Source organism: Mixophyes fleayi, chromosome 1 (assembly GCF_038048845.1).
Source record: "Mixophyes fleayi isolate aMixFle1 chromosome 1, aMixFle1.hap1, whole genome shotgun sequence".
Lineage (NCBI taxonomy): Eukaryota > Metazoa > Chordata > Amphibia > Anura > Limnodynastidae > Mixophyes > Mixophyes fleayi.
The window spans coordinates 41148956-41175900 of NC_134402.1; the positions used below are offsets into that span (position 1 = coordinate 41148956).

Genomic DNA, 26945 nt, shown 5'->3' on the forward strand with positions numbered 1-26945 from the left:
CTGCCTGCCCCAGGCATACAGATTATTATATGTAAGTAATGCTCTGTAGGTTATCTCTTTTATTTTAAACTGTTTTGCTTGTTATGTCAAATTTATTATTTGTTTATTCATTATTTTTCTTTATATCTGTATGCCCTGTACCTTTTGTATATTAAATCTAAAATTTAATAAGTTGCGTCCTTGATACTCTAAAGAATCCATAGCCTGTGTAGAAGAGAGATTGCTTATCCAGGTTACCCAGTGTGTGATTTGTTGATACATTTGATTAACAAGCTGTGTGTGCTTGTATGTACATTTGTGTAACAGTCTGGAGGTGTGAAGAGTTAACCCTGTGGGTGCTGGTGTGAGTCTTGCTAGTTTGTGGAACTAGGAGCCTGTGTGCCAGCGTGGGACAGTATATTGGGGTCCTATTGCCCATAACCAATAGGTGGTGGCTGTACCTGAAGTGTCTGGGGGGTGTGAGAGCGCTGTGTTTGGGGGCGATTCCGTAGGTCTAAGAACCTGTGTGATAGGTGAGAGAGACTGCGGGCTGAAATCGTGTGTGACCTCATACAGCAAACACCCCAACGTCACGGCAGCTGGGAGCGCGTTCGTGACAAATTGGTGGCATAGCGGTGGGATGATTTAATTTCTTAGAGTATTAAGTGCATGGTTTAAGCAATTAACCCTTGCACTTATAAACTGATTGTAACCTTGCGAGGAATACAATAGTTTTACAAGGACGAAACTCAGGGCTATAATTTTTGAAGACATACGTGCAAAGCAGTTCCCTTCCCTTCTCTCTTGTTTTTCTTTTCTATCTTTTATTTTGCAAAGTGACTGCAAGGATGGCAGCTGCTTACAAGAAAAAAGCCAAAGAAGTTTTAATTGCCCTGTGTGAGCAGCGAGGTCTCGACTGGACAGATAAAACTAAAAAGGAGCTGGTTCACGCATTATTGGAGGATGATGCAAAGAAGCAATGTGATATGGAACCTGAGCTGGGGAGCAAGACAGAACCAGAGGATCAAGGTGTGGATAATGTCCCTGAACCAGAGGATCCAAGTAGGTACATTTTCATAAATCCAAAGAATCCACTTGTCATGATGAGTATGGCAGAGCTAATTGAAGAAGCTCAGCTGCGAGGTTTCTCCTGCCACAACAAGACACGCAGGGAGATCATCGAACACCTCGACTGGGAAGAGGAAAGCCCGATACATCCTTTCAGCGAGTATCGCATGATGGTCCTTATTCCGGGCTACACGATGAGTCTTATGGAACGGCTGGACTACCTGGAGGAGAGTTTTGAATACGCTCAGGAAGAGGTATCTTTCAGGGGTGGACTTCATACCCCATTCTGGCTAGATCAGTGTCGCCGGGTGGCTGACGAAAGGCAGCACCTGCAGCAGCTTCTTTCACAAGCTGGAGCAGTAATCGCCCAGCCTGTCGGGGTGGCCCACGAGGAAAAGGTACCCCTGCCATCTACAGATAACATGGAATATGCTACCGAGATTTTGCATCCAGAGGCCCCTTTTAATCTGCTGGGGGAAGCTGATGATGCTAGCAGCATACTACCAGATGCTGCACAGAATTTGCTATTGGAGGAGGCTGATTTTAAAGAGGACATAATTGTTGAGAAGACTATTTCTGGGGGAAAAATGGAAGTGCCTGAAGATATTCCCACAAATGTTTTAGTAGTTACTGATCTTGGGTGGTTAAATTCTCAGTATGTTCCCGCAAATGTTGTTCCTACTATCTCTAATTCTGTTACACCGTGTGACTCAGCCCAGGTAGTATGGGATAATGCTGAACCTGCCAATGATGTGACTTTGTGTAAAGAACCTGAACTGTTCTGTAATCATTTTGCATCTGGTGCTGTGCGAGTGAAATGTGATGATGAGAAGCTGATACGTGCCAGTGTTAACTCTGGCAATTATAATGATTTACGGGAAGAACCCGAGGTGCCAGGATGTGATAAGGAAAGAGAATGTCTTATTGGACCTACTGCCTATAATGAGGATAATGTCAATAACAGTATTGTATTAGAATCCAAACCTGTTTTTACCCTGACATCTTGTCATGGGATAGGGACAGCGGACATTGTTATTGCAGATATTGGCATTAATACTGGTGTAGATAATATGCTTACTAGAAATGGGACATATGACAATGTGATTAATTCTGTTGTGCTAGAGAAAGACAATATTTCTACCCAGGTAATGTGCTCGGAAGATGCTGTACCAGGTAACTGGGAGGGAGGGCAGAGTGAAGATGTGTGTTCTGTGCCTGAACCAGCTGCATACAGAGTGATTGAGCATGTGGGGGAGACACATAGTCCTGACCAACGGGAAGTAGCGAGTGACAGCAATTCTTACTTTGTTGCTGGGACCTGTAGTTCGAATGTTCACCACTCAGATCTACATCTGAGTTCTGACCATTCGTCTGAGTTTTCCATAGAGACAGGGGGGTCAGTTGCTAGCCCACACTCACTTAGCCAGCCGTCTAACGGCTTAGAGGAGATAGATGAGGGGCCCATACTCCCGGCTACTCTACATCCCCAGATAGATGAGTCCAAGGGGGAGGGGAGTGTCCTGTTATGTAGGCCCCAAGATAAGAAGTGCATAGGGTGTCCCACTGACAGGGAAGGTTGTAACTGGGGAGTAGGGCAGAGTATAAGTAGGTATTCTGCTGTGCCAGCCTTAAGGGGTTCCCACTTAGAAGTACAGTATCAGGAATTCCTGGCCATTTTTCCCTCAGGCTTTCACTTAGAAGACATGAGGATTAGAGACAAAGTGCACACTGTAACAGGGTTGGTACATGAGAACGTGATGCAGGCCCAGACCAGCCAGAAGCAGTGGTATGATTCCCCTGCCAGGATGATAGAGAGAAATTTTCACGATAATCGGTTGAAGGCTCATAATGACAGTGAGAGCCAGCTAGCAGCTATTACAGTGGACCCAGGGGGAAATTAGATGAGATGATCTTGGGCATTGACCTGTCAGTCAATGCCCATGCCATCTCTTGAAGGGGGGAGATGTCAGGATAAAGCATAGATCTGATATGCTGAAATAGAATATTGGATGTCAGGACCCAAATAAATCTTTGCATGAATATCTAAATTAACCTGATGGTCAATTCAGATAAAGGTGTGACCAAATGAGGTCAAGAACATGTAATTGAGTTAGGTAAACCCTTTGTGCAGAGACCAGCTTTAGATATGCAGATCACAGACATCCATTGTATTTGATCATGTATTTCCCTAGCTAATTTACTTCCCTTCAATAGGTAGTATAAACACAAACTAACCCCTAGGTGTAAATTAGAGAGCTTGCATTTATTTACAAGGGATAATTCATAACTGCAGGGTAAATAGGTTGTATCAAATGAATCCATTGATAAGCTAGTGTAACAGTAAAAGACGCAGAGTCTGATGTAATGGTGTTTGGAGGTTTTTACATCCCAGTGTGAGGAGATAAGCCTGCCACTGTTAGCAGCTTCCAGGACATAGCACTGTTTGCTTGTGACACTTGAATAGACTTGTAGGTACCGCTCAGCATGTGGTCTGGCTCAATGAGGCCAGGGGATAACATAGCCTATATGTAATACTGTATAGACAGAAAGAATTCCGTTTTAAAATATGCCACTTAAAATCAATAAAAGCAGAGATCAACCACCTATTCCTCAATAGCATGAGGAAGGGCAGCTCATATGTTAAATTAAGAATTCTGCCCCACAGAAAAATGAAGAAAAGGAGTGGAAGCTCTGCGAATGCCCTGTACTTAGGCATGTTTGATATGAAAAGATGTACAAAGTCATAGGGGATTGGTTAATGATAAGATTGGATCGATGTAACACTGTCCAGGACAAATATATCACATTGTAGAATTGGTTAATAAATCAGGCAACAGGTAAATTTGGTTTGAAAAGGTGTCCCAGGACACAACCCCGATTAGCATTAACCCTGCCCCTGTGAATGCCGCACCCATTTGAGGTTGCTTAAAAATCTGTGTTCTGAGGGAACAAATTGTCAGACTTTTGGGGATCAATCTAATTGAAGGACTGTCCATTATTTCTGCCTGCCCCAGGCATACAGATTATTATATGTAAGTAATGCTCTGTAGGTTATCTCTTTTATTTTAAACTGTTTTGCTTGTTATGTCAAATTTATTATTTGTTTATTCATTATTTTTCTTTATATCTGTATGCCCTGTACCTTTTGTATATTAAATCTAAAATTTAATAAGTTGCGTCCTTGATACTCTAAAGAATCCATAGCCTGTGTAGAAGAGAGATTGCTTATCCAGGTTACCCAGTGTGTGATTTGTTGATACATTTGATTAACAAGCTGTGTGTGCTTGTATGTACATTTGTGTAACAGTCTGGAGGTGTGAAGAGTTAACCCTGTGGGTGCTGGTGTGAGTCTTGCTAGTTTGTGGAACTAGGAGCCTGTGTGCCAGCGTGGGACAGTATATTGGGGTCCTATTGCCCATAACCAATAGGTGGTGGCTGTACCTGAAGTGTCTGGGGGGTGTGAGAGCGCTGTGTTTGGGGGCGATTCCGTAGGTCTAAGAACCTGTGTGATAGGTGAGAGAGACTGCGGGCTGAAATCGTGTGTGACCTCATACAGCAAACACCCCAACGTCACGGCAGCTGGGAGCGCGTTCGTGACACACACAAAACATATTAATGCATTAGAATGAGGATTAGAGATAAGGAAGACTCTGTGTCTGCTTTGAAAACTACATTCACAAACCAAGATAAGACACTTATACCCCATTCATACTGCACCAAAAACCAGAGTTTTTGCAGAGGCACGCTGAAAAACTTGGTGCAGTATGAATAGTCCAACCTCAAAATCCCGGGTCTAAAATCCCGGGACTTAGACCCGGGATTTTGCGAGGGGTAATTCCCGTGTTGGACCCCGCTAGCCTGCAGTATGAATGGTGCAACCCGTGTTATTCCCGGGTCTCACCATTCATACTGTAAAAAAAAAAATTGTGAAGTAAAAAAAAAGGATTTTAATTAATAAAAAATACATAAGAAATGTTTACTTAACTTATTTTCAGCCAGCGGTGTCTCCGGTGCGTTGCCGGCTGTCAGGGGGACCTCTGGGTACTAAAATGACGTCTTTTCTAATGGACTAGAAATGACGTCATTTTAGTACCCAGAGGTCCCCCTGACAGCCGGCAACGCACCGGAGACACAGCTGGCTGAAAATAAGTTAAGTAAACATTTCTTATGTATTTTTTAGTAATTAAAATCTTTTTTTTCACTTTTTTTTTTCTAAAACCCGGGTCGGGCAGGTGCAGTATGAACCTGCCCGACCCGGGATTCTTGTTATCTATACTGCCCTGTGCCCCGGCAATATCCCGGGTTGACAACCCGGGATATTGCCGGGGCGGCAGTATGAAAGTGGTATAAGAGCCCTACTAGACAAAATAGACGACTTTGGAAATCTTCACAGCTATGTTTTATCAGGAAATCCCTCAAATTGTCAAGTGGCCAGCTCAGATATGCCCATGAACATTAAAATACAGGTTGATGGCCAGAAAGTCCTGATTTTTTTTCTGGATTTTTCTTCGTCCGTGCTTCAAAAGAGGAGAAAATTCTCCTTGTTATTTAAATTCCTTTTTGATTATCATGTCAGGTTTATGCTCCACTATACTGCTAAGCTCAAAATTACAGACAACGGGCAGGGGGTTGAAACCCAGGGGGAGGTTGAAGCCCAGGGGGAGAGGGTTAAATAGAAAAAAGTACTAATGAAGTGGAGTATCTTTAATGAGTTAAGTGCCACTGAATGTGATTGTAGATTTGCAGGAGTTCCCAGGTCTTGCAAAAAGATTTTAGCGAGTTCTTTATTATAGCGGTCATATATTTCATATGGTAGATGTACCATATGCGTTTAATGACTGCGGTAAAGGAAGAGGGAGCTTGAGATTTCCTGTCTTCCACAAGCTGGTAGGTGGAGATAGAGATAAAGTTACGCAAAGCTTGAATTGGAGCTTTGTAGTACCAGGAGGAGTTAAGGGGAATAAGTAATTCTTCGGTGTGAGCAGGATGTCAATTTGTAGGACAGAAAGGATCGGTCTTCTGAGTGTAGACCTGTAGTTTGTTAGTTTGGGACATGACCACCAGATATGTAAAAAAGTAGCTGCGTGAAAGACAGTTCCTCCAGCATCTGTCGGAGGCATCAGGAGAAAATTTTACATAATCTGGTGGGGACATAATACCAACGATACAATAATTTGTAGGTATTCTTGATCTTCATACAGATAAAGCTGGATGCTGTATGTTCCCAGAACTCCTCTCTGTCCAATGCTTCACTAATGTCAGATTCCTATGCCATATCATGGGGGTCACTTAGGGAGAGAGGGGCTGGGTAGAGTAAGGTTAGCATAAAGTGTGGATACCAAATCTTTGGTAGAGGCCTGTCTCACACAAAGTGATTCAACTGTAGTTAAAAGTCTTGCTGTTAGGTGTGGTCCTTTAGATGCCAAAATATTCCTAATTTGTAAAAATTGATAGGAATTTTTATGTGTTAACATCAGAGAGGCTTGGAAATGAAAAAACTGGGGAAATGTGGATGAATGTGTTATATCACTGAGAAATATGATGCCACCTGCCAGCCACAGAGCGGAGAAGCAGAGGCAATGCCTGGGGTAAAGGTGGGGTTGCCAAAAATGGGTATCAGAGGAGAGGGATCTGAAGCAAGTGTGTATATTCTATTAGTACAGTCCTACACTGACAGTGAAAATGCTATTACTGGGTGAGTCCTTACTAAAGTAGAGTGGTGGGAGGGGGCATAAATGGGAAGACAATGTAGTGAGTTTAATATCATCTGCCTCTGTCTTGACCAAAATTTTTGTTGGGAAAGCCGCACTCCACTGGACCCACTTGGCAAGCTGTGCTACTTGGTAATATCTTTTAAAGTTAGTTACTCCGACTCCGTCACCCTGGGAAGGTCTCTGAAGGATTTTAAGTCGAATTCTGGGGTGCTTTTTGGCCCATATAAAGGTTTATTTATTGTTTTTAAGATGCTTCTCAGGCATGGACCATCTGAGCATTTTTGCAAGATGCTTGGACACCTCGATTGCTGGGACAAATGTCCACCTCACACAACGTAGACACAAGCTATATGTCTCAATCTAAGCAAGGTATTGAATGATGGCTGCCCCACATAAAACACCATCATCCACATATAACACCTCCCACAATTCTCCTGTGAAAAGGAAAAATGTCACTTCCCATCTTAAGTCTCTAGCTCTCGATATTGTATTTTTACAGAAGACTCACTGGAGTGTTTTTTTGCCACTTTTTTTGCAAAATCTCCATGGTTTATGTGATCCATGCAGACTTTTAAATCCAACTTATAGGACTTATACCTTCCATCCCGTAGTGCTCAAGACTTTCTCCAGGATAGATTATCTCTTGATTTCTGACCAGTTATTCTCCACCATTGAAAGTACTCTTATATTGGATCATAACCCATCTCTATTTCCATTCATACCCAAACCCACCATACTTCTCTAAAATTCTGGCGCATTCCTTAAGGCATTCAAAATGAACGCATTGTGCCTTTTTTTACTTAGGCATACACAATTCAGTATTCATCTAGAAGAAGATCTGAAGAAACGTCTCTTGTAGAATACGGGTCTAGATACGCTCTGCAATACATATGTAGAATATAAAATCCTAACAGAACACACAGAAAAAATATATCCAAGTATTGTCGCCTGTTAATAATATAAGGCCTGATTCATTAATGAAAGTTAAGCAAAAACTTGAGTTTTCTTACTTAAGTTTTCTGGACAAAACCATGTTGCCATGCAGGGGGTGCAAATTAGTTTATTATTTTGCACATAAGGAAAATACTGTTTTTTCATGTAGCACACAAATACTTGATAACTTATTTGTAGACTGAAATTTAAAGTTGAACTAGAACATGCCCTACTGCAAATATAAATTTGCCATCACATTTTAAAATTACCTCTCCCTCCAATGCAACGTGGTATTTCCTTACTTACTTACTTTTGCTTAACTTTCCTTATGAATCAGATCCATAGTCATTAATGAAAAATCATTTAAAACAATGTTTCTTTTCCGTCCCCCCCAATGAAATACATTAATCATAATTTTAATAATGTCTACTGTACATAAAATGCATTTTTACAATTGCTTTTGATCACAATCCATGCTATGTTGTGGCATGCATACACAGCCGTCATCCCTATTACTCGGCACTTACACCTGACCTGTAGCTGGTGCAAGTGATACGACTGAAAAACATGTACCTTGGAGATGCCCAAAGCTTGAATCTGGCACTGCTGCCTGCGCTCCAGCTTGGCACCCCCTTACTGTGCATAAATTGCATCTTAATAGTCATCACTCCTTGTTTCTCCCACTACTTGCTAACTCAGAGTTTCGAAGATGACAAGCATATAGCCCATTCTCTCTATGGCATAGTAAAGGCATCAATAATGTGAAAGCATTGATAGATGCCTCATCCAGGAAATCACTCTCAATTGGAAACCTCATCTAGAAATATGAGATTCTGTGCATACAAATCCTAACGCTTCACCAAGCTCAACATTATGCTAGTGGGATAAGCAAACTCTTAACACCACTGGAATGGTGTGGTCTAGATATTGTCCAAACCCTTCACTAGTAAGAGAGCCATCTCAGCTCACGATAAAGTGCTGAAATTTCCCATTGACCACTTATATTTTTGGATAGAGACTTTCATACAAGTAACCGTGGTTAAACTTCTTAAAACCATCTCTCTCTCAATTCTGTGTAATCATCTGGCATCTAAAACGAAATGTTCTATATCATTTTCCACAGGGACTATCTCTCTCCTCGACTGATATTTTAATTGGTATTTCAGATTCGGATACTTGACTGAAATCTCTGACAAATAATGTTTCATTTATACATGGCATATGGGAATGTCCCCTCATTTCCCATTGAGGACAAGTGAAACATTTCTCCTCAACCCATTGTGTCAACTATGTGTCCTTTTCTCCGGAATGGACACTCCTGGGTGTAATCACTTTGTCTTCTACTGTGTCTAATGGTAGTAAGACATTTGTATAGATATGGGAAAGCTTTAATGATATGCTGCCAAACACACTTAAAACAGTCATTAACACTTGTTTCAAACATAGTATGTGGTACGAATTTAGTATCTTGTTGGACAAACCTCCGTTCCTGTTGGTAACTGTTACTTCAGCCACCTAAAATAATGTTAAAATGCTCAGTTTATGGGATCTGTAGATGCATGGATCACCCACATCCACTCAATGGAAGTACAAGAGATGACTGATTGGGCCATGTCTGGGGAGATGGTAAGTTAGCTTTAACAACTCGATCTGATACTTGCTATATATATATATATTAGAGATGAGCGGTTTGGGTTTGTTGAAATCTGACAAGATTCGTTGGGGATCCGAGTGAAAAAGAGTCTAAACTCGGATCTCAAAACGAGGCAAAATGTCATTTCCGTGATTTTTTTTTCAAAACGCGCAAAATATATATAGTCCTCCCTTGTTTTCTCAAACACCATTTTACAACAGACAGAGTGCGGATAGGAGGTTAGCTGCTCAGAAAATAGCGTTCAGGATGAACGAGGGACATAGAAAGCAATACAATAATGTCATTATTATAAAGCATTTCTGTAGAGAATAGTCAGCTAGAATAGTTTTCTGATCAATTACTTTTAATTTCATTCTTTAATATACTTTACATGGAATAGTGGCTACTGGTTGTTGTTAATGCATTGCAGATATAATAGTATTAGACAGTATATACTAGAGATGGTCACTGACCCCCGTGTTTTGGTTTTGTATTCTGTTTTGGATCTGGATTACCGTCGTGTTTTGGTTTTGGTTTTGGTTTTGCAAAACCGCCATTGCGTGTTTTGGTTTTGGTTTTGGTTTTGTTTTGCTATTTTGTTGGAAAATCAATGTTTTTGGGCCTAAAATAACCAAATTTAGTGCTCCACCTGTTTCTTGGATAGGTAATGTAATTGTAAAGCTAATAAATTATCAAAAAAACTGTTTAATTCCTGGTAGGTAGGCCTTCATTAATTCTACACACAAACCAGATTGTCTTCCTCTCCATCTATGCATATTGGCAATGCAGCCATCGTCTTTGGGTGTATATTACACCCTACACTTATAGTTAAATATGTAAAGAAATGGACAAAGGCAGTTTGGTTTCTGTCTCTATAGGCCCCCCTCCAGTTGTAGAAAATACAAAAAAAATCAGCCGTTATAGACTGTACAATATTATTTGAAATGGACAAAGACAGTTTGGGGTCAGTTTGTGTATGACACCCTACCCATAATGAGAAATTGCCAAAACAGCAACCTTTCAAGATGGTACGTGATATGGAAATGCCCCAAGTCCCTTTCCTCTTTGGGGGTAGATTGAACCCTAGACTTAAATAGAAAGTTTGGTAAAGATGTTATCGTCATCATCTGGATCTTCATCCTCACCCTCATCAGTGTGTACATCCTCATCACAGACTATCAATTCATCGCTGCTTGAATCCGCCATTAGAGAACAGTCAGTGCTTGGATGTCTTTGATGGTGAAGGCCTTCCTCGTGGAACATGTAGTTCATTTTTATAAACACCATTATCTCCACATTTTTTGGAAGTAACCTTCTACGGCGATCACTGACTAAGTTCCCGGCTGTACTGAATACTCGTTCAGAGTACACACTGGAGGGTGGGCAGCTTAGGTATTGCAAAGCAAGTTTGTACATGGGTTTCCAAATGGCCTGCTTTTCCTCCCAGTAAGAAAAAGGACTGTCTGACATTTCCATATCAATTACCTCTTGAAAATAATCCTCCACCATCCTTTGCATGTTTATACTCATATTGGATGGAGTTATGGGCAAGGTGACACATTTTTTGGAAAAATCCTTCAAACCAGCCCAGATGTTAAATTGTTCTGGTCTGCCCCCTGCGTCTTCCCTGCTTCTTTTGGGGAAATTTAATTTTTTACGAGCAGCAGCAGCTTGAGAAAGTGAAGGAGGACACGTAGTCAAGCTGAGGCCCAGTTCAGCGGCCAACTTGCTGAGCAATAGCTCCTTGCAACAGTTCACATCTCGCTCATTTACAAGTAAAGACTCAATGTAGGTCTTAAACCTTGGATCAAGCACAGTGGCCAAAACGTACTGATCCGAGTTCAAGATCTTAATAACTCGAGGATCATTGTGAAGCGAATGAAGTACTTGATCGACAAGGCCAACATACTTTGCTGAATTGCTTGCTTTCAACTCCTCCTTCAGTTTCTCAAGCTGCTTTTCCAATACTCTAATTAAAGGAATGACTTGGCTCAAACTAGCAGAGTCTGCACTCACCTCACACGTCACAACTTCAAATGGTTTCAGCACCTTGCACAGCACTGAAAGGATTCCCCACTGTGCAAGACTGAAATACATGCCCCCTCCTTTCCCAATGTCATGGCTTGTGCAATATGCTTGGATGGCTTTGCGCTGTTCCTCCATCCTCTGAAGCATGTACAGGGTGGAATTCCACCTAGTTACCACCTCTTGCTTAAGTTGGTGGCAGGGCAAGTTAAACTGCTCTTGGAGCTGCTGTAATCTCCTACATGCTGTGGCTGAATGCCTGAAATGGCCTGAAATTTTACGGGCCACCGAAAGCATCTCCTGCACCTCACGGTTATTTCGTAGGAAGCTCTGCCCTACCAAGTTGATGGTGTGAGCAAAGCAGGGAATATGTTGGAAATCACCCAGCTGTAATGCTCGCACTATATTGTTGGCATTATCAGAAATGACATATCCTGGGGAGAGTCCAAGTGGTATAAGCCATGTATCAATCACATCTCTTAGTTTTCGTAACAAATTGTCAGCTGTATGCCTGTTAGTGAAGCCGGTTATACAAAGAGTGGCCTGCCTGTGACAAATGTTACGTAGTGGTGTAAATGCTGCTGCTGTTCCTGCTGGTGAAGGTGAATGACCAACCCAGTGGGCTGTCACAGTCATATAGTCTTTGGTTTGACCACTTCCACTTGTCCACATATCTGTGGTTAAGTGGACAGTGGGCAGAATGGCATTTTTCAGCGCAATCTCTACATTTTTACACACTTTTTGGTATAGTTGTGGAATTGCTTTACGGGAGAAATGGTGTCGCGATGGATTCTGTAGCGCGGACACAAAACCTCAATTAACTGTGAAAAACCAGCTGTGTTTATTGTGGAGATTGGACGCAGATCTAACACTAACATGGCAGCCATGGCGTCTGTGATTCGCTTGGCGACTGGGTGACTGCTGTCATATTTGCTTCCCCTAGCAAATGATTGTTTCACAGTTAATTGCTGAAATGTAGGACTGCTCATTTTCTTGACCTGCCTTTGGGCTGACGATTCACCCCCAGCAGCAGCAACAGCAGCAGCAGCAGTGGGACTAACGCTTTCTTCAGAGGAACCAATTATAGTGCAGGAGTCATCCAGCCTTAAAAAGTGGGATGCAGGGCTAACTCCGAGCGCTACTGAGGATATTGATGAAGATGGGGTGGTGGGTGCATTTTGTAGCCGTCGGGATGTCTGTGACCGGAGGGTCTTAGCTGATGATGGAGTGCTTGTAATTTTTTTGGAAGAACTTTCAGCTTTTCCCAACACTTTGCCATGAACTCTCGTCAAATGGCGTAACATAGACGAGGTTCCAAGATGGTTAAGGTCCCTCCCTTGACTGACTGTGGCTTGACATACACTACAACAGGCTATACAATTGTTGTCTGGATTTAGGTAGAAATAATTCCACACATAAGAAGTGGATTTTTTTGTTTTATGCCCAGGCATGACAATGGCCTTTTTCTTGTCACGTGCCAGAACTGCTGACACTGGTGCAGGACTTACACAAACAACCTCATCCTCATCAACATCCTCATTAGCGCCCTTGTCGCCTACACAAATCTCCCCCTCATCCTCTTCTAATTCCAAAGTGGCATCCTCAGTTTGAGTATCACCGGCTACACTTGGGCTATTAAGGCACACATCAGCAGAATGCTCACGATTAGACATCCCACTGTTGGATGGACTCTCCACAGGGATTGTTGTCATTTGTGAATCATAGCAAACATTGACCTCTAATGCCTTACTGTTATCTTGCAGCTCGGCTTTGACGCGTAACAGAAGTTGTGCACCAATTGTAGGCTCGATAACTTTTTTGGATCTGCCACTAATAGAGAAAGGTGAAGGCCTCATTCTCTCTTTGCCACTGCATGTGTAGAATGGCATGTTGGCAATTTTTTTTTATCGGCACTTAACTTTTCCTCAGTTAGACTTGTTTTCGCTTCAACAGCGTAATTTTTTTTTTGGTCTGTGTTTTTTTGGATGATTTCAAAAGACGGTGTAGTTTGACATCGCCTTTCCCAGATGACATACTGGGAACACTACCATCAGGACTGGTGACAGAACCTGGTTGCTCATTCTGCTCATATGTGGACTGCTTTGAATCCATTCTGAGCCCAAAGCACTTGTAGTGCTACAAATTATTTGGTAGATACTGATGACAGATAGTAATTTTCACATCCAGAAATATTTATGCACCATTATGGGGGACACCCCAAAAGCACTGGGGAGTGCTAAAAAGTTTTTGGTAGATACTGCTGACAGATTGTAATTTTCACAGCCAGAAATATGTATGCACAATTATGGGGGACACCCCAAAAGCACTGGGGAGTGCTAAAAATTATTTGGTAGATACTGCTGACAGATAGTAATTTTCACAGCCAGAAATATTTATGCACAATTATGGGGGACACCCCAAAAGCACTGGGGAGTGCTAAAAAGTATTTGGTAGATACTGCTGACAGATAGTAATTTTCACAGCCAGAAATATTTATGCACAATTATGGGGGACACCCCAAAAGCACTGGGGAGTGCTAAAAAGTATTTGGTAGATACTGCTGACAGATAGTAATTTTCACAGCCAGAAATATTTATGCACAATTATGGGGGACACCCCAAAAGCGCTAGGGAGTGCTAAACAGTATTTGGTAGATACTGCTGACAGATAGTAATTTTCACAGCCAGAAATATTTATGCACAATTATGGGGGACACCCCAAAAGCACTGGGGAGTGCTAAAAAGTATTTGGTAGATACTGCTGACAGATAGTAATTTTCAAAAAAACTCCTCTATCCTCCTCTCTTCTCTAGCAATTTTTGATAGCTCAATTGGAATAAGAATATTGTATTCTCTGTCCCTGCTCTAATCAGCCTGTGACTACACCCTGCTCTCTCCTTCTGTCAAATGGCAATGGATTGCTGTGGAGGCGTGTATTTATAATCTTGAAGTATCACGAGAACCGAGCCCCGAGATCCGACGACGTCACAATGATGTTCGGCCTCGATTTGGATTCGGAGCGGGCGGGAGAGTACCAAGCTACTCGGCTCGGTACTCGGATAGGCGATATTCGGATGGATTCGGTTCTCGGGGAACCGGACCCACCCATCTCTAGTATATACAGACTGATTTAGATATTATTGTGAACTAAGTGGTATATTTAGTTAGTGTAGGAAAAGTGTGCTTTTGCTGACAGACTATTAGCAACTAGTTTTTCTACTGAAACTAATCTTATGTGGGACAGTGACAACTGGATTTTTTTTCAAAAAAACTGTGTTTGCGCCTGAGATTCAGCAGCACTTGCACCGAAAAAAAGGCTTTATATTATTATATTCTAATCTTGCCTATTTTTCAATACTTGTCAGTTTTGACAGGCTCATTTAGTGATATCCATTTTTAAAAGGAGTGTTTGCGGGTGATTTTCAGTAGCAGCTGCACACCCCAAAAAAATGCTTTATATTGTTATATTCTAATCTTTTCTATTTTTCAATACTTGTCAATTTTGAAAGGGCCATTCAGTGAAATCTATATTTAGAAAAGGGTGTTTGCGTGTGATGGTTTTTCCTGGGCATGTTTGACATTCAGCGACCGCATGTACAGTCATGGCCAAAAGTTTTGAGAATGAAACAAGTATTTGTTTTCACAAAGTTTGCTGCTTCAGTGTTTTTAGACCTTTTTGTCAGATGTTGCTATGGTATACTGAAGTAAGATTACAAGCATTTCATAAGTGTCAAAGGCTTTTATTAACAATTACATTAAGTATATGCAAAGGTTCAATATTTGCAGTGTTGACCCTTCTTTTTGAATACCTCTGCAATTTGCCCTGGCATGCTGTCAATCAACTTCTGGGCCACATACAGACTGATGGCCTTGTGTGGGGCCCATTCTTGCCTAATCAATGCTTGGAGTTTGTTAGAATTTGTGGGTTGTTTGTTTGTCCACCTGCCTCTTGAGGATTGACAAGTTCTCAGTGGAATTAAGGTCTGGTGAGTTTCCTGGCCATGGATCCAAAATTTCGATGTTTTGATTCCCGAGCCACTTAGTTATCACTTTTTCCTTATGGCAAGGTGCTCCATCATGCTGGAAAAGGCATTGTTCATCACCAAACTGATCTTGGATGGTTGGGAGAAGTTGCACTTGGAGGATGTTTCGGTACCATTCTTTATTCATGGCTGTGTTCTTCGGCAAAACTATGAGTGAGCCCACTCCCTTGGCTGAGAAGCAACCCCACACATGAATGGTCTCAGGATGTTTTACTGTTGGCATGACACAGGAATGATGGTAGTGCTCACCTTTCCCTTTTCCAGACAAGCATTTCTACAGATGTCCCAACCAATCTGAAAGGGGATTCATCAGAGAAAATGACTTTACCCCAGTCCTCAGCAGTCCAGTCCCTGTATCTCTTGCAGAATATCAATCTGTCCCTGATGTTTTTCCTGGAGAGAAGTGGCTTTTTTTCTGGCCTTCTTGGCACCAGGCCATCCTTCAAAAGTCTTCACCTCACTTTACGTGCAGAAGAACTCACACCTGCCTGCTGCCATTCCTGAACAAGCTCTGCACTGATTGTGCCCCGATCCCACAGCTGAATCAAGTTTAGCAGATGGTCCTGGCACTTGCTGGAAGTTATTGGGCACCCTGAAGCCTTCTTCACAACTATTATACCTCTCTCCTTGAAGTTCTTGATTATCCGATAAATGGTTGATTTAGGTGCAATCTTACTAGCAGCTATATCCTTGCCTGTGAAGCCCTTTTTGTGCATAGCAATGATGACTGCACATGTTTCCTTGCAGGTAACCATGGTTAACAGAGGAAGAACAATGATTTCCAGCACCAGCCTCCTTTTAAAGCTTCCAGTCTGTTATTCTAACTCAATCAGCATGACAGAGAGATCTCCAGACATGTCCTCGTCAACACTCTCACCTGTGTTAAAGAGAGAATCACTGACCTGATGTCAGCTGGTCATTTTGTGGCAGAGCTGAAATGCAGTGGAAATGTTTTTGGAATAAAATTCATTGTCATGGCAAAGAGGGACTTTGAGTATATGCAAATTGCCATCATAAAAACTGAGGCAGCAGACTTTGTGAAAAATAATATTTGTGTCATTCTCAAAACTTTTGGCCATGACTGTAGAACACTGTAACAGCTGCAAAAAAATATGTCATCTGCCATGCCACTAAATGAAGCAAGCCCATTAGATAAGTTAAACAACAAATAAATTTAGTGTAAGGAGCAAGAGATAAAAATCCCAACATTCCAGGTTCCATACAAGAATCCAGCACCAGGTTGTGAAAGCTGCAATAACAGGTAGGTGAGAGCAACACCATCTTAATACATAATGGGAGGAATTCAATTGCCGGTGATGTGGTGCGTGGACATCGCGCCGCGCACATTACCGGCAATTATGGTAGAAATTTCTGTCAAAATCTCTGCTTTAAAGTGTTTCAAGGACGTTCCGGATACACTTTGCAGCTAATTGAATTACCCCCATAATGTCATGTGTAAAGAGCCACAGTCCATGTTGGCCATGCTCCCATCACTATGTGGCCACGCCCCCTTTGATGGCGCTGCTGCTGTGTGGCAGTGCACATCCCTTCTCCTGCTATGTTTGGAGGGGAACCCAGAAAGTTGCTGTACCGGGGGCCCCAAATTCCTCTTACCGGCCCTGCGCACGGTTGTAATTAAATTATTGCTGCCTCCTGAGGGGATGTTGGCCCCATTTTCCTATCTCTATGCTACCAGTTCCTGCTCATAAGCTTTTACTACATTGAGTTAAGTCCTGGGGACATCCGAGTACCTGTGAGTGCGTCCAACTCTACGGGAAAGGCGGCTGCTATACACTAGCAGGCAAAAGTCTTTGGCCTGGGAAAATATTTGTTAATAAAAGACAAAATAATGAAAATATTTATCCATAATAATGTTTCACATGATACTGTAACATTATCAACAATGGTTTTCTGCAAGCTATGCAACCATTTAGGCCTACATTATGCAGATGTCGTTTAACTGCATTAACTGATACTGGAGTTTGTCTAATTTTATTCTTCTTTGATTGAACTGGGAGTCTTCAGTTTCACTTACTCATTACAATAATATCTTTATTTTCCCTTTTTAATGTACACCTGGATTGTCTAGAACAGTGATGGGCAAACTTTTTCAGGAGGGGACCAAATAAAAAAGAAAAACTTTAAGCGGGCCAATATAATTTATTAAAAAGCTCAAATATCGAAATATATAATACAAATGTTTTGAATGGGACGGGAGGGTGTTATATAGCAGTGTTACCTCTATAAGTGCAGCGATCGTACAGACACAGCCCTTATTTCAGCAGGTTGTTGCAGATCCGTCTTTCTGGTGAGCCACTAACTGACAACACAGCAGCCAATCAAAATCCGCCTTAGTATATGGCCCAGCCCATCTCTTCTCACATGACTTTCAGCCATTAGGGGGCGGGCAGGTGTTTGAGTGACTGACATACGAAGTGTCCTTTTAGGAAGGAGGATGAAGTGTAATGGAGGAAATAGCTGGGAAGGCATAAAAATGAAGGTTCTGACACACAGGGTCGGCCCTAATAATTTTATGCATATTTTAATGATTTTTTTTAAAATATTGGCGGGTTGGATAGAACCTCTAAGTGGGCCAGATCTGGCCCGCGGGCCGTAGTTTGCCCATCACTGGTCTAGAACGTTTCTTAGTGACGTTTGTACCTGTTTCTTTGTATCAAGCTAATGTATACATTACACTAGACCATGGAATTTTTTTTTATTGTTTAGCAATTTGTCGATGAGTATGGCCTTCTGCAGAATGAGTTTCAATGTTGCCAAGCAATTCAAGTGAATATTCGCGTCTTGTCTTAATTTTTAAAAAGTTATGGTTATTATGATTGATTTTAACACTGTAAAAATAGAAATTAAATTTTAAATAAAGTAAGATATAAAATATTCAATTAATAAAAATATATTTTATATTAAAAATATTATTGAATAAAATTAATCAATATACATACCAGATTTATCAAGGATCAGATCAAAATTACGTACTTCAGCATATCAATAAACTCTTGGGATTGCGATGAAAATGTAATACGCTTGTGTTTACAAATAATATGGTATATTAAGTATAGTAGATTTGAAGTAAAGTCCTAAAGTCTCAATTGTAATCATGATAATGACTTTAGGGATAAATAAGAGTTGATATTCATTAAGATAGAGCAATATAAGTAAACAAATAAGCTTTGGTCAAAGACTTTTGCACTCTAGTGTAGGTGAAGACCTCTACTGCTAGTTCTAAAAGCTTATGACAGTTACTAGGAAGCTGTAATATTGTAAAGGATTATATCCTGGGACCAGTGATACAATAATAATAATCATCCATTCCACTATTTGGTTTTGCTATTAGTTGTTAGCTGACTCGCATTGCTCTCTCCGCCACCATTTTTCTTTAAATAAAAAGTGTGAACTTTTACCAAATTTACATTAGTGTCAGTGTGGTTATTTATTCAATTGTAGTAACAGTAAGTCTGAACATGAGAAGGAGGGTTGGGTGCAATGAAAGGAAAATAGCAACACAATGCAGTTTTATATGTTTTGAATTGAGTGGGAGAAAGCAAATGCAATGATGGTAAAGTTACAGAATCCTTCATTAAGACAGCTCGCTGCAGACTTTGGCCAACTTTGGTGAAAATTGGGACCATTGTGAAGAGATAGTTAGAAAATAGAATGGAAATGACTAAATGAATGGTAATGCTATAAATAGTAATTTAGGAGCAAAAACAGCTCAAAATGACAATATTTTATCTATTTTTCACAATTTTTAGTGAAAAGTGGTCATATACCCTTCCTCTCACAAGACGCCACCAAAACCATCATCCATACACTTATCATCTCCCGCCTTGACTACTGCAACCTTCTCCTCACTGGCCTCCCCCTCTCCCATCTCGCCCCCCTCTGATCTGTGCTTAATGCGGCTGCTAGACTTATCTTTCTCTCACGCCGCTCCTCCTCTGCCTCCCCTCTCTACCAGGCCTTACACTGGCTCCCTATCCCCTACAGAATACTCTTTAAACTTCTCACTACCACTTAAAAAGCTCTCTCCCAGTCTACTGCCCCCTACATCTCTAACCTCCTTACCATTCACACTCCTGCCCGCTCCCTGCGCTCGGCTAATGACCGTCGCCTCTCCTCCACTCTAATTACCTCTTCTCCCTCCAGAGTCCAAGACTTCTCCCGAGCTGCCCCCCTGCACTGGAATGACCTCCCTCGCTCCATCCGTCTCGCTCCCAATCTGTGCTCCTTCAAACGGGCACTCAAAACTCACCTGTTCCTGAAAGCCTACCAACCATCCACTTAACCCCTCATCCACTCTGCTTATTCTCCCCCCTCTCCCCTGGTCTCTTCTTCTCCCTTGCATCACTGCCTCCCTCCGTGCCTGTTTTGTCCACCCTCCCTTAGGATGTAAGCTCGCATGAGCAGGGCCCCTCTCCCCTCCTGTCTCCATACCTGTTCTTCTGCTCCGTCCTTACTCCATATGTCTGCCCGGAGTTTCTGAAGTATTGGTACTTTGTGTTTATTGCTCTGTAATGTTTTACCCTGTATGGTCTACTGTTTGTACTATGTAAGGCGCTGCAGAAACCTTGTGGCGCCTAACAAATAAATGATAATAATAATAATAATAATATACACAATTTGCTGTATCTTTAATTTTTCATTTGCAAGATGTGCTTATTCATTTATTTGCTCTTACCGAATACGTAATAAAAAAAATCTCTCTCTCTCTCTCTCTCTCTCTCTCTCTATATATATATATATATACCATATTTCCCCATGTATAGGACCCTCCACTGTATAAGACGCACCTATATAAATCATTATCCTCAATTTTTTCACAGAGTAAATGTGCAGCTTATACAGAGGAGAGACAACGCTATAATCAATTCTGCCTTACCCTGTCAGATGATTCCTCTGTCCGGTAAAGTCTTCTGTCTTCTCTCTGTCTGATCCTGATGCTGGAAACCCGATTAAGGTCCTCTCTGCGATGTCCGGATGTCCTTTCAGGACCTTGACAATCCTTTCAGGACCTCAAGGTCCTGAAAGGACATCCGGACATCGCAGAGAGGACCTTGATCGGGTTTCCAGCATCAGGATCAGACAGAGAGAAGACTTTACCGGACAGAGGAATCATCTGACAGGGTAAGTGCTACTACCCCTGTATAAGATGCACACAGTTATTAGACCCAACATTTTGGGGAAAAAGGTGCGTCTTATACATGGGGAAATACGGTATATATATATATATATATATATATATATATATATATAAAAAAATACCCCCAAACTTTTTCTTGGTTATACAATTGTGTGAATTTTTCCTAATGCAAGAAATAAACAAATTAGGCCTAAATCATTTATGCCTGTTTGCGTGCCATATCTTGTGCGAACTCACTCTGAAACAATTTCTTAAAACCGAACTTATGACTATGAATGCAATTGCATACAATAGTTGGTTAGCAATGTTATAAAAGATACATTTCCTACTAGTAAAACAAGATGACATTGGGTGCAAAGAATGGCAGAGCAGCAGATAGGATGGTAGTATAATGAGAGATACAAGTGGGCAAAGCCTATCATTTCTTAATTATAATAGTACAAGATGGCATTGTCTCTTGGACCTCTCACCTATCCTTATGCCTATAACTTACATCATACATTTAATGAATGTCATCTTAAGTATGATTAGTTGAATATATAAATATATATATATATATATATATACAAAATAGATACAAATGGCGCTAAGACAATACACCAGTAAAAAAATACATTAATAAAGTCCAATATCTTGAACTGGTTCCTTCATATGTCACACTTCCCCTGTGTGGGCGGCTGCCAATCCTCTGAACCAAGCGGTGTAGCAGGAAAAAATCTAGAAAAGATGAAAGAGGAGGCGCACACTAGTGTAGTACAGTATAATAATGGAGCCACACAAGAATCCAGGAAATGAACCTAATCACCAGAGCAATGTGAGCCAAAACTTTCCACCATTTGGATATCCACAATACCCAGGGTGGATAAAGATACCATATATGGTGAAAAATCACACAGAGCCAAGTAGCATTCAGGGTAATCCCATTAAGCAAAGTGCAAAAAATAGGGACAAACAAGTCACACTAGTGCAGATGTATGCGTACCAGAAACCAGAAGTTTTACGGCTTATCTGAAGGGATATCTTGTAGACTGTAATGATGTATTCAATCTTCAGCCATCATGGGTTAACCGGTTGGTTACCTCAATCTTAGTTTTATAGTGTTGCAGTCTTTTTCTGTCCAACGAAAAGTCAGGCTTACACTTCAACGCGTATTCAACTGTCCGCCAGCTCAGATTCTTTTGAGTTCTCACTGCGTATTGTTTGCTGTTTTTCCCCTTTTCTTTAGCCTGGTCACATTGAACTAGTAATTGTGATAGTGATTTGCTGGACACGCTGCTCTACATCTATATATATATATTTATATATATGTAGTCTGTGTGGATTCATTATCAATTTCTATGATTCTATTATTATGATTATTTATTAGCATTTATATAGCACCAATCATACTCATATCAGTCCCTTCCCTATTGGAGCTTGCATTTATATAGCACCAATCATATTCACATCAGTCCCTTCCCTATTGGAGCTTACATTTGTATAGCACCAATCATATTCACATTAATCCCTTCCCTATCGGAGCTTACATTTATATAGCACCAATCATATTCACATCAGTCCCTTCCCTATCGGAGCTTACATTTATATAGCACCAATCATATCCACATCAGTCCTTTCCCTATTGGAGCTTAAATTTATATAGCACCAGTCATATTCACATCAGTCCCTTCCCTATCGGAGCTTACATTTATATAGCACCAATCATATTCACATTAATCCCTTCCCTATTGGAGCTTACATTTATATAGCACCAATCCTATTCACATCAGTCCCTTCCCTATTGGAGCTTACATTTATATAGCACCAATCATATTCACATCAGTCCCTTCCCTATCAGAGCTTACATTTATATAGCACCAATCATATTCACATCAGTCCTTTCCCTATTGGAGCTTACATTTATATAGCACCAATCATATTCACATCAGTCCCTTCCCTATCAGAGCTTAAATTTATATAGCACCAATCATATTCACATCAGTCCTTTCCCTATCAGAGCTTACATTTATATAGCACCAATCATATTCACATCAGTCCTTTCCCTATCAGAGCTTACATTTATATAGCACCAATCATATCCACATCAGTCCTTTCCCTATTGGAGATTACATTTAAAATTTAACATTATGCACTGTTGATTTTTTTGTGTTTTACTACAATCACAACAATTAAATTGCTTTACAACCTGTAAATTTCCTTCTGTAATATGTAACGATAATTATTTAATTATTTTCACTATATAGCATACTTGCTTAATCTTCCAGAATGTCCAGGAGACTCACAAATTTCAAGTAGTTCTCCTGGACCCATAGAAAGCAGGCCTTTCTCTGGGATCCCACGCACTTCATAGTGACTTGATTTCTGGGAATCCTGTCATTTTGGCCACGCTCCTTGTGGCACAATGAAGAAATCGTAGAAATCATGAATCGCGCCATGCACTTCTTCTTGATCTCCTCTCCGGGACATAACATTTGGGACATATGCTATACAGTATTTATAAAGAACCATAATATTTATCTGCACAGTGTAGGAAAGGACGTTGTAATACAAATGAAATTACAAACAAAAATAAATACATCAAAGCATAGAGATATCTTCTGATAATTGTGTCTATGTTTACATTTGTATAGTAGCAATGTATGTTTATTATTGTATTATCATTATTGTTATCATTTTTTATAGGTTTGGCTTAATCCATTCTGTGTTTACAAATTTGTTACTCTGGGCTAGTGCGGTAGCAACAGAATCAGACCATCAACTGGAAGAGCACTTAGGTCGACTGATGTCTCTTGGGTTTGAAAATATATCTATACGTAAGTTCCATGTTGAGATTTGGAATAAGATTGAGTGCTTGCCATTTTCAATTATTATATTGAATGCATTATTTGAGTATCATCCAAAGGGAGTATATATTTGCCATTGATTTAACTCCTTCACTACTGGGATAGTATTCTCAGAACTGTGCTGATCCTATTTTGGCACTTTTTGGGCTAATCACATTCCAACTTCAATGTTAATAGTTTTTCTGTGCAGTACTCACACAAATCATACTTTTTTTTCCAGGACACTTTATGTTTTCCAAAAATACCATTAGTTGCTTTCTAACAACTGACTTGGCAGAGGAAATCTATCCAAAATGTCTAAAAAAGAAAGGGAACTGTAGACATATATGTAATACTAAACCTGATACCTTTTCAAAAATGCAAAAATAGCATTATACGTACAAGTTTACCTAATATAAACAGTACTAGAAAATGATCAGGCAAATTTTTCTAGTTTGCACGATCTGGAATATAATGCATAAAATGTGTAGGAATTATATGGATATAACAAAACACTACCGCCTAGGATAGGGAAAGGCTGGACCAATGTGATACTGGGAAAATCTCTGTAGGGCCCAACTGCCTGATATCCCCCTTAGAAATGGGTCCCTCCGCCGGGACCATTCATCCTATTGTTTGTGGCTGCGAATCATACTTATCCAGTCCTCTCCTCCCTTCTACCTTTCTCCTCTGCTGACCTCATCACACATGGGGCTGAAGCAGAGAAGGATGTACGCCAGCTTGCATAGTGTACCTTGCGTTAAAAATACTCTGCGCATGCCCAGAAAATGCTATTATGCAGACTTGCATGATTCTGGCAATTATGCCACCTGCACCTGGAGAGGCATTATGGGGGAGATAAGCAGGCTGAGTACGCTAAAGGCGTGTTCGTGTACATGTGGCTCATTAAAGCCTGCAGACACAGGAGTAGAGACGCCTGTTAGGAGGCATTTCATCATCATCATCATTTATTTATTTATATAGCGCCACTAATTCCACAGCGCTGTACAGAGAACTCACTCGCATCAGTCCCTGCCCCATTGGGGCTTACAGTCTAATTTCCCTAACACACACACAGACTAGGGTCAATTTGTTAGCAGCCAGTATGTTTTTGGAGTGTGGGAGGAAACCGGAGCACCCAGAGGAAACCCACGCAAATACGAGGAGAACATACAAACTCCTCACAGATAAGGCCATGGTTGGGTATTGAACTCATGACCCCAGTGCTGTGAGGCAGAAGTGCTAACCACTGAGCCACTGTGTACTTGCTATAGGGCAGGTGCAGGAAAGCACTGATTTTCATGACTTGTCGATAGGTACCTGTGCTGCTCATGCAGAGGCGGATGGAAGAAAGTAAGTGTGGAGTGAAGGTGGGAAGTGATTTTCAATAGGAAAAGAATATTATATTTCTGCAGACATCAAGATATAAAGTACTGAGTTAAAAGAAAATGAGCTTTATCCTCTGAGCATACATGATGTCAAATACCTTGAGATTTAACAATACACACATAAATGCAGATGTTTGTGTATATTGTGGGTCTCATCTTGTGCTATATATAATATCTATATCTACAATATAATAACTCAACTCCACATCGCAGACTGCTAAATGAACTCGAAAGATTGGAATTGGATTCTAGGACGGTTAAATGGATAAGATCTTGGTTGCAGGATAGAAAACACAGTTGTAGTAAATGGAGTACATTAACATGAGGGAAAGGTTACCAGTGGAGCGCCCCAGGGTTCTGTACCTGGACCAGTGCTTTTATTATCTTTATTGGAGCATTGCAAATGATATTGAAAGGACAGTATGCCTTTTTGCAGATGACACAAAGATATGTAATAGGGTAGACACACCTGCAGGGATAAAACAAATAATCGATGATCTAGGTCTATCTACAGTTTAATGCCAAAAAATGCTAAATCATACACTTAGGTCTCAAAAACCCAAAGGCTAAATATAGTATTAACGGCACTATAATGGAAACTACTGAGGAGGAAAGGGATCTGGGAGTCACTATTTCAGGTGACATAAAGGCAGGTGAGCAATGTAACAAAGCAATGAGGAAGGCAAGTCAGATGCTTGGTTGCATAGGGAGAGGAATCAGTAGCAGAAAGAAAGTAATAATACCGCTGTATAGGTCATTGGTACGGCCTCATCTAGATACTGCGTTCAGTTCTGGAGGCCATATCTTCAGAAGGATATAAATACATTACAGACTGTACAAAGAAGGGCAGCTAAAATGGTGCATGGTCTACAGCACAAAACTTGTCTGGAAAGATCTTAACATGTTTATTTTGGAGCAAAGAAGGGACATGATAGAAACTTTCGAATATATTAAGGGTTTTTACAAGGTACAGGAGGGAAACATTCTTTAAAGGAAGAGAAGTATTAGAACACAAGGACATGCACTGACACTGGAGGGAAGTAGGTTCACAGGAAATTAGAGGAAAAACTACATCACAGAAAGGGTAGTAGATAAGTCCCATCAGAGGTGGTAGAGGCCAGAGCCGTAACGAGGGCGGTGCGGCCACCCAGGGTGCAAAGCCTAGTAGGGGCGCAACACCCGCCCGCCCGTTAAATATTTCATACCCAATGGAGTGGCAGTCTAGTCCTGAGGTGCTGCCACTACTTTGCCCATTGGAGACAGCAGCGCAAGGAGGAGGGTGCCGGCTTCCTGCTCCTGCAGCGTCCTGACGTACAAATAATGACGTCAGGACCCTGTCAGAACACAGGCGACGAGGAGCCGGCACTGAAGGAAAAAGATGACATAAGAAGTACGGTAAGTAAAACACTGCTGTGCTAGTGAGAAGAGGGGGCAGGAGAGGAGCGGAGCGAGGGCTGTGAAAGAGGGCTGTGAGAGGGGGTTGGAGAGAGGGCTGTGAGAGAGGGCTGTGAGAGAAGGCTGTGAGAGAGGGCTGGAGAGAGGTCTGGTGAGAGGTCTTGTGAGAGGGCTGGTGAGAGGGCTGGAGAGAGGTCTGTGATAGAGGTCTGGTGAGAGGGCTGTGAGAGAGGGCTGTGAGAGAGGGCTGGAGAGAGGTCTGGTGAGAGGTCTGGTGAGAGGGCTGGTGAGAGGGCTGGAAAGAGGTCTGTGATCAGTGCCTGATTAAGGGTCACAGCCGCCCCAGGCTACTACACTAGTCCCCCCCCCAGTGTGTGTGTAAATAAAATTTTTGTATATATAGATATATATCTGTAAATAAAATTGTAAAACATTAATACATTAAACACACTTCATTATGCACTTCCTCTCTTACCTGATCTTGCAGCGTAGACTACCTGGTGTTCTCTTTTGCATGTTCTTGGAGTGTTGTCCGTTGGATTCTGGAAACTTGGGAGTCCTGTATTTAAAATAAATTGCAAAAAATATTGCAAAAATTGTATTATAGTGCAAAATTTTAACAAACCCTGAATGATACAAAACAACCCCCTAGTACAGACAGACAATAAAATATATGAAAATTATTTACACTCCTATAGTAACATCTACCAGCCCTGTCTATCTAGTATTTAGTATTCTAGTGACCGCTGAAACCACAGTCAGCATCAACATCACCGCCACACAATACA

General features: G+C 41.2%; 1 protein-coding gene across 1 annotated transcript in view; it reads left to right on the forward strand.

Moving 5' to 3' along the window:
- The window catches only part of LOC142159315 (proton channel OTOP1-like), a 68063-nt gene that overhangs the window by 32541 nt on the left and 8577 nt on the right, over positions 1-26945 (forward strand). Inside the window, exon 5 of the mRNA XM_075214423.1 lies at positions 23235-23365. Within this exon, the coding sequence (XP_075070524.1) occupies positions 23235-23365 (131 nt within the window). The remainder of the gene's footprint in view (positions 1-23234; positions 23366-26945) is intronic.